The sequence below is a fragment of the Salmo trutta genome, chromosome 1, assembly GCF_901001165.1.
Source record: "Salmo trutta chromosome 1, fSalTru1.1, whole genome shotgun sequence".
NCBI classification, from domain to species: domain Eukaryota; kingdom Metazoa; phylum Chordata; class Actinopteri; order Salmoniformes; family Salmonidae; genus Salmo; species Salmo trutta.
The window spans coordinates 5,518,531-5,526,265 of NC_042957.1; the positions used below are offsets into that span (position 1 = coordinate 5,518,531).

At 48.8% G+C, this 7,735-nt stretch overlaps 2 protein-coding genes across 4 annotated transcripts in view; one reads left to right on the top strand and one right to left on the bottom strand.

The window, feature by feature from the left end:
* Positions 1-261: 261 nt before the first annotated feature.
* LOC115147368 (uncharacterized) lies at positions 262-2,127 on the top strand. Its single transcript, XM_029689584.1, has 7 exons — positions 262-346; positions 396-763; positions 799-966; positions 1,047-1,158; positions 1,208-1,338; positions 1,419-1,627; positions 2,101-2,127. The coding sequence occupies exons 1-7, from the start codon at positions 279-281 to the stop codon at positions 2,125-2,127; spliced, it is 1,083 nt and encodes a 360-aa protein (XP_029545444.1). The 5' UTR covers positions 262-278.
* A 1,349-nt stretch (positions 2,128-3,476) lies between these two features.
* Positions 3,477-7,735, bottom strand: part of znf395b (zinc finger protein 395b) — a 10,073-nt gene continuing 5,814 nt past the window's right edge. For 2 of the 3 annotated variants that reach the window (XM_029698988.1, XM_029698907.1), the window contains exons 6-10: positions 7,442-7,542; positions 6,760-7,132; positions 6,284-6,385; positions 5,921-6,042; positions 3,477-3,737 (exon numbers count right to left, since the gene is read on the bottom strand). In XM_029698988.1, coding sequence (XP_029554848.1) covers positions 3,626-3,737; positions 5,921-6,042; positions 6,284-6,385; positions 6,760-7,132; positions 7,442-7,542 — 810 coding nt within the window. In that variant the 3' untranslated portion in view covers positions 3,477-3,625. The remainder of the gene's footprint in view (positions 3,738-5,920; positions 6,043-6,283; positions 6,386-6,759; positions 7,133-7,441; positions 7,543-7,735) is intronic. The other variant, XM_029699073.1, reaches the window with a different exon arrangement.

A 7,735-nucleotide genomic window follows, 5' to 3' on the forward strand; every position in this document is an offset into this window, starting at 1 on the left:
AACGAGTCAAACCAAATGTAGCTTATTTATCATTATCCTTGTAAAATACATTTCAATAAAATGTGCCAAAACATAACATAAACCTCTGCCTACCTCTCAGGCGGATCAGAAAGACAATCATTTAAAAAAGAGACACAAACACAAAATAGTCCAAAGGAAGAACTCATAGATAGCACACCATATAGAAGTAACAGGTTTCCATTACCACCGTAGAGACCACAGGGAAGAATGAAATGTTGAAGAAGAGAAAAAACATACAGTGGAAGGTGGAAGGAGAGATGCTCTCAGTGGAAGGTGAGGAGAAATGCTCTCAGTGGAAGGTGAGGAGAAATGCTCTCAGTGGAAGGTGGAAGGAGAAATGCTCTCAGTGGAAGGAGAAATGCTCTCAGTGGAAGGTGGAAGGAGAAATGCTCTCAGTGGAAGGTGGAAGGAGAAATGCTCTCAGTGGAAGGAGAAATGCTCTCAGTGGAAGGTGAGGAGAAATGCTCTCAGTGGAAGGTGGAAGGAGAGATGCTCTCAGTGGAAGGTGAGGAGATGCTCTCAGTGGAAGGTGGAAGGAGAAATGCTCTCAGTGGAAGGTGGAAGGAGAGATGCTCTCAGTGGAAGGTGAGGAGAAATGCTCTCAGTGGAAGGTGGAAGGAGAAATGCTCTCAGTGGAAGGTGAGGAGAAATGCTCTCAGTGGAAGGTGGAAGGAGAGATGCTCTCAGTGGAAGGTGGAAGGAGAAATGCTCTCAGTGGAAGGTGGAAGGAGAAATGCTCTCAGTGGAAGGTGGAAGGAGAGATGCTCTCAGTGGAAGGTGGAAGGAGAAATGCTCTCAGTGGAAGGTGGAAGGAGAAATGCTCTCAGTGGAAGGTGGAAGGAGAAATGCTCTCAGTGGAAGGTGGAAGGAGAGATGCTCTCAGTGGAAGGTGGAAGGAGAGATGCTCTCAGTGGAAGGTGGAAGGAGAGATGCTCTCAGTGGAAGGTGAGGAGATGCTCTCAGTGGAAGGTGGAAGGAGAAATGCTCTCAGTGGAAGGTGGAAGGAGAGATGCTCTCAGTGGAAGGTGGAAGGAGAAATGCTCTCAGTGGAAGGTGGAAGGAGAAATGCTCCCAGTGGAAGGTGGAAGGAAAAATGCTCCCAGTGGAAGGTGGAAGGAGAAATGCTCTCAGTGGAAGGTGGAAGGAGAGATGCTCTCAGTGGAAGGAGAAATGCTCTCAGTGGAAGGTGGAAGGAGAAATGCTCTCAGTGGAAGGTGGAAGGAGAAATGCTCTCAGTGGAAGGAGAAATGCTCTCAGTGGAAGGTGAGGAGAAATGCTCTCAGTGGAAGGTGGAAGGAGAGATGCTCTCAGTGGAAGGTGAGGAGATGCTCTCAGTGGAAGGTGGAAGGAGAAATGCTCTCAGTGGAAGGTGGAAGGAGAGATGCTCTCAGTGGAAGGTGAGGAGAAATGCTCTCAGTGGAAGGTGGAAGGAGAAATGCTCTCAGTGGAAGGTGAGGAGAAATGCTCTCAGTGGAAGGTGGAAGGAGAGATGCTCTCAGTGGAAGGTGAGGAGATGCTCTCAGTGGAAGGTGGAAGGAGAAATGCTCTCAGTGGAAGGTGGAAGGAGAAATGCTCTCAGTGGAAGGTGGAAGGAGAGATGCTCTCAGTGGAAGGTGGAAGGAGAAATGCTCTCAGTGGAAGGTGGAAGGAGAAATGCTCTCAGTGGAAGGTGGAAGGAGAAATGCTCTCAGTGGAAGGTGGAAGGAGAGATGCTCTCAGTGGAAGGTGGAAGGAGAGATGCTCTCAGTGGAAGGTGGAAGGAGAGATGCTCTCAGTGGAAGGTGAGGAGATGCTCTCAGTGGAAGGTGGAAGGAGAAATGCTCTCAGTGGAAGGTGGAAGGAGAGATGCTCTCAGTGGAAGGTGGAAGGAGAAATGCTCTCAGTGGAAGGTGGAAGGAGAAATGCTCCCAGTGGAAGGTGGAAGGAAAAATGCTCCCAGTGGAAGGTGGAAGGAGAAATGCTCTCAGTGGAAGGTGGAAGGAGAGATGCTCTCAGTGGAAGGAGAAATGCTTTCAGTGGAAGGTGAGGAGAAATGGTCTCAGTGGAAGGAGCCTGGGGACAGATCTGTTTGCTGTATAGAAGAAGAAGAATCCTGTACCAGGCTAGTAGGATATGAAGCTAGCCCACTAGTACTGTACAGACCAGGCTAGTAGGATATGAAGCTAGCCCACTAGTACTGTTCAGACCAGGCTAGTAGGATATGAAGCTAGCCCACTAGTACTGTACAGACCAGGCTAGTAGGATATGAAGCTAGCCCACTAGTACTGTTCAGACCAGGCTAGTAGGATATGAAGCTAGCCCACTAGTACTGTTCAGACCAGGCTAGTAGGATATGAAGCTAGCCCACTAGTACTGTTCAGACCAGGCTAGTAGGATATGAAGCTAGCCCACTAGTACTGTTCAGACCAGGCTAGTAGGATATGAAGCTAGCCCACTAGTACTGTTCAGACCAGGCTAGTAGGATATGAAGCTAGCCCACTAGCACTGTACAGACCAGGCTAGTAGGATATGAAGCTAGCCCACTAGTACTGTTCAGACCAGGCTAGTAGGATATGAAGCTAGCCCACTAGTACTGTTCAGACCAGGCTAGTAGGATATGAAGCTAGCCCACTAGCACTGTACAGACCAGGCTAGTAGGATATGAAGCTAGCCCACTAGTACTGTTCAGACCAGGCTAGTAGGATATGAAGCTAGCCCACTAGTACTGTTCAGACCAGGCTAGTAGGATATGAAGCTAGCCCACTAGTACTGTTCAGACCAGGCTAGTAGGATATGAAGCTAGCCCACTAGTACTGTACAGACCAGGCTAGTAGGATATGAAGCTAGCCCACTAGTACTGTTCAGACCAGGCTAGTAGGATATGAAGCTAGCCCACTAGTACTGTTCAGACCAGGCTAGTAGGATATGAAGCTAGCCCACTAGTACTGTTCAGACCAGGCTAGTAGGATATGAAGCTAGCCCACTAGTACTGTTCAGACCAGGCTAGTAGGATATGAAGCTAGCCCACCAGTACTGTTCAGACCAGGCTAGTAGGATATGAAGCTAGCCCACTAGTACTGTTCAGACCAGGCTAGTAGGATATGAAGCTAGCCCACCAGTACTGTTCAGACCAGGCTAGTAGGATATGAAGCTAGCCCACTAGTACTGTTCAGACCAGGCTAGTAGGATATGAAGCTAGCCCACTAGTACTGTTCAGATCACACCAGGCCAGTCAAAGTTTGTTCTTAGAAATATTGCATGGCGCATACTTTGGACCCAAATGTTACCCAGGGCAACAAGCCAGTGCCCAAAAAGTTCCATCCCTGTGTATAGCTAATTCCTATGGTTGTTGCCATGCTACACAGCACAAACAGGTCTGGGACGGAAGAGCATTGTTGGCCTACCACATAACACAGTCTAACCCACTAGCTACTAGCACCAGCATCGCACACTGACTTACTTCTCAGGTCAACGTATAAAAAAACTGAAATCACTTTATTCCTTGAGGGGAAAATAAACAAGGTAGAAAAAAAGGAAGTTGCTGTTCTTGATGGCTTACAGGCCCTGATCCTGACCTCTCTTTTTAGAGTCTCTTTCGTTCATCATCCTTCGTTCACACACTCGTTTAGTCTGGGAAGCGCTGGCACGCTTTCTTCCAGCGGCAGGCCGTGCACCATTGGTCCTTGCGCTCCACTCCGTACACCTTACGACACTTTTTAGCCTCCCCTCGTCCCTTCCTACAGGGATGATACACAATAAATGTTTTAGCCTCCCCTCGCCCCTTCCTACAGGGATGATACACAATAAATGTTTTAGCCACCCCTCGCCCCTTCCTACAGGGATGATACACAATAAATGTTTTAGCCTCCCCTCGCCCCTTCCTACAGAGATGATACACAATAAATGTTTTAGCCTCCCCTCGCCCCTTCCTACAGGGATGATACACAATAAATGTTTTAGCCACCCCTCGTCCCTTCCTACAGGGATGATAGACAAGAAACATTTTAGCCTCCCCTCGCCCCTTCCTACAGAGATGATACACAATAAATGTTTTAGCCACCCCTCGTCCCTTCCTACAGGGATGATAGACAAGAAACATTTTAGCCTCCCCTCGCCCCTTCCTACAGAGATGATACACAATAAATGTTTTAGCCACCCCTCGTCCCTTCCTACAGGGATGATAGACAAAAAACCAATATGGGGACGAGTGGCAGACTAACAGTATACCTAATATAGAGAAAACGCTGTGCTAGAGAGAATAAGTTACACATTCTCCATCATGTTTCTTATCTAGCCATCTAATCATGCCCTCTCGTCCCATTGGAAGAGGTGTGGAGTCTGTGCAGAGACAAAGATAGAAGAGAAAGATAGAGGAGCTATCAGGAATGGAGCAGAGAGATAGTTGAGACATAATGGAGGGGAAAGAAGAGATAGTTGAGACATAATGGAGAGGAGAGATAGTTGAGATGGAGGGGAAAGAAGAGATAGTTGAGACAAAGGGGAAATGAGAGATAGTTGAGACAGAATGGAGAGGAGAGATCGTTGAGACAGAATGGAGAGGAGAGATAGTTGAGAGAGAATGGAGAGATAGTTGAGACAGAATAGAGAGAAAGGTGAGACAGAATGGCGAGGAGAGATAGTTGAGACAGAGGGGAAATGAGAAATAGTTGAGACAGAATGGAGAGGAGAGAGTTGAGAGAGAATGGAGAGATAGTTGAGACAGAATGGAGAGGAGAGATAGTTGAGACAGAAAAGAGAGATAGTTGAGAGAGAATGGAGAGATAGTTGAGGCATAATGGAGAGGAGAGATAGTTGAGACAGAATGGAGTGGAGAGATAGTTGAGACAGAGGGGAGAGGAGAGCAAGTTGAGACATAAGGGGAGAGAAGAGATAGTTGAGACAGAATGGAGAGGAGAGATAGTTGAGACAGAATGGAGAGGAGATATAGTTGAGACAGAATGGAGAGATAGTTGAGGCAGAATGGAGAGATAGTTGAGGCAGAATGGAGAGGAGAGATAGTTGAGACAGAATGGAGAGATAGCTGAGGCAGAATGGAGAGGAGAGATAGTTGAGACAGAGGGGAGAGGAGATATAGTTGAGGCAGAATGGAGAGGAGAGATAGTTGAGGCAGAATGGAGAGGAGAGATAGTTGAGACAGAATGGAGAGGAGAGATAGTTGAGGCAGAATGGAGAGGAGAGATAGTTGAGACAGAATGGAGAGATAGCTGAGGCAGAATGGAGAGGAGAGATAGTTGAGACAGAGGGGAGAGGAGAGATAGTTGAGACACAGGGGAGAGGAGAGATCGTTGAGACAGAGGGGAGAGGAGAGATAGTTGAGACAGAGGGGAGAGGAGAGAGGAAAGGTAGTCATTAGTAATTCTAACCTGAAGGAGCAGTGAGTGAGTGACGGGGAGGAGAGAGAGAAGAAAGGTAGTCATTAGTAATTGTAACCTGAAGGAGCAGTGAGTGAGTGACGGGGAGGAGAGAGAGAAGAAAGGTAGTCATTAGTAATTCTAACCTGAAGGAGCAGTGAGTGAGTGACGGGGAGGAGAGAGAGAAGAAAGGTAGTCATTAGTAATTCTAACCTGAAGGAGCAGTGAGTGAGTGACGGGGAGGAGAGAGAGAAGAAAGGTAGTCATTAGTAATTCTAACCTGAAGGAGCAGTGAGTGAGTGACGGGGAGGAGAGAGAGAAGAAAGGTAGTCATTAGTAATTCTAACCTGAAGGAGCAGTGAGTGAGTGACGGGGAGGAGAGAGAGAAGAAAGGTAGTCATTAGTAATTCTAACCTGAAGGAGCAGTGAGTGAGTGACGGGGAGGAGAGAGAGAAGAAAGGTAGTCATTAGTAATTCTAACCTGAAGGAGCAGTGAGTGAGTGACGGGGAGGAGAGAGAGAAGAAAGGTAGTCATTAGTAATTCTAACCTGAAGGAGCAGTGAGTGAGTGACGGGGATGCTGCTCTCAAGGTGGTTAGCCTGTTGGTGACGCTGTTCTGTTGAAGCCACTGCTCTCCCACACTCACAGACCTGCAGCGACCCGTCACCACCTGTAGGGGGCAGGAGAGAAGGAGCAGAGGGGGAAGAGAAAAGCAAGGCATGTCTTGTAATAAGAAATCATTAAAGAGTCACTATTAATATCACATCCGCCTGTTATCCTACTGATGCTCTGACGTTAACCAGGACATAGACGTCAGCCAGATATCACAAGATAATGTCGTTCTGGAGAGACCTGGGAAGGAACGGCTGAGGTTGAGCCTAACCAGGAAGAGAAGAGGAGAGCAGACATACCTGGGCGTTGTGATGGCTGTGCTGGTTAGAGACGGTGGGAGGGGTCCAACAACAGGGGGCGGGGCTGCAGGAGGTCATGGTTACCTGGAGGGGAGTAGACGCCTGGAGGACAGGAAGACAACAACAGACCAGACATCTCTCAAACTCCCATACATTTATTTTACTGCAATTCTAGACAAACTCTTTTCAAGACGGCTAGCTGTTGTTTCTAAACACAACGCGTAAAACAATTCAACAATGCAACATCACTGCCTTGCCATACAAGACAAGTTGGTTGAAATACGAAACAGAAAAACCAGCCTAAAACCATAAAAATGAATAAACAATCATGAACTGCAAATGATCTCAACATCCAAAGCACTGACCCTCTGCAGGTCAGGGCAGACCCAGTACGCCCTAGAAAACAGTGGCGATTGTTACTGAGTGGAATATATATGAAATGAAAAAGAGACCAGGGCCAGACCAGGGTCACCTACCTGATAGAGATGATCTGTCTGTATCTGCCAGGAGGAGCTGGGGGCAGACTGGCTGAGAGGTCTGTGTTGGCCTGGGGCTGACTCTGGGCCTGAGCTGGGCCTGGAGCTCCCTGACCCTGAGGAGGAGATCTGGAGACCGGAATCTGGATCAGGGCTTAGAGGGGAGCCAAAGGACGCCCAGGGGACATGAGGGGACGAAACCGGGAGGGGGGCTGGGGGAAGAGGGGAGACGGGAGAGGAGTCTGGGGGAAGAGGGGAGATGGGAGAGGGGTCTGGGGGAAGAGGGGAGACGGGAGAGGGGTCTGCAGGAGCTTCGCAGGAGATCTTTGTGTAGTAGAAGTCCTCCTCTCTTGGGGACTGCTCCGATCCACTGCTGTAGGTGTGTGCCGGGGTGGGGTGTGGTGTGTGTGTGTGTGTGCCGGGGTGGGGTGTGGTGTGTGTGTGTGCCGGTGTGTGGTGTGTGTGTGTGCCAGGGTGTGGTGTGTGTGTGCCGGGGTGTGGTGTGTGTGTGTGCCAGGGTGTGGTGTGTGTGTGCCGGGGTGTGGTGTGTGTGTGTGTGCCAGGGTGTATGCGTGTTAATTTGGAAGGGAGAGACAAAGAGAGGGAGACAGAGTAAGTTAACAATATAATTGGGCTACATGCATGTGTTTCTCTAAACCACATGGTTGAGAGGGGATCTCACCCCAGGTGCAGCACACGGACATGTCTCTTCATCCCAACTGAAGACGTGAGCACCTTGCCACAGCTAGGCCACAGACACCTGTACGTTCCTCTGAAAGAACTCTGTGATCAGAGAGAGAGAGAGAGAGGGGACGGGTAGAGGGAGAGGGGGAAGATGGAGAGAGAGAGAGGGGGGAGAAAGGGAGAGAGGTAGAGAGAGAGGGGACGGGTAGAGGTAGAGAGAGGTAAAGAAAAAGAGAGATGGAAGGGAGAGAGAGACAGAGAGAGAGACAGAGAGAAGAACAAAACAAACCTC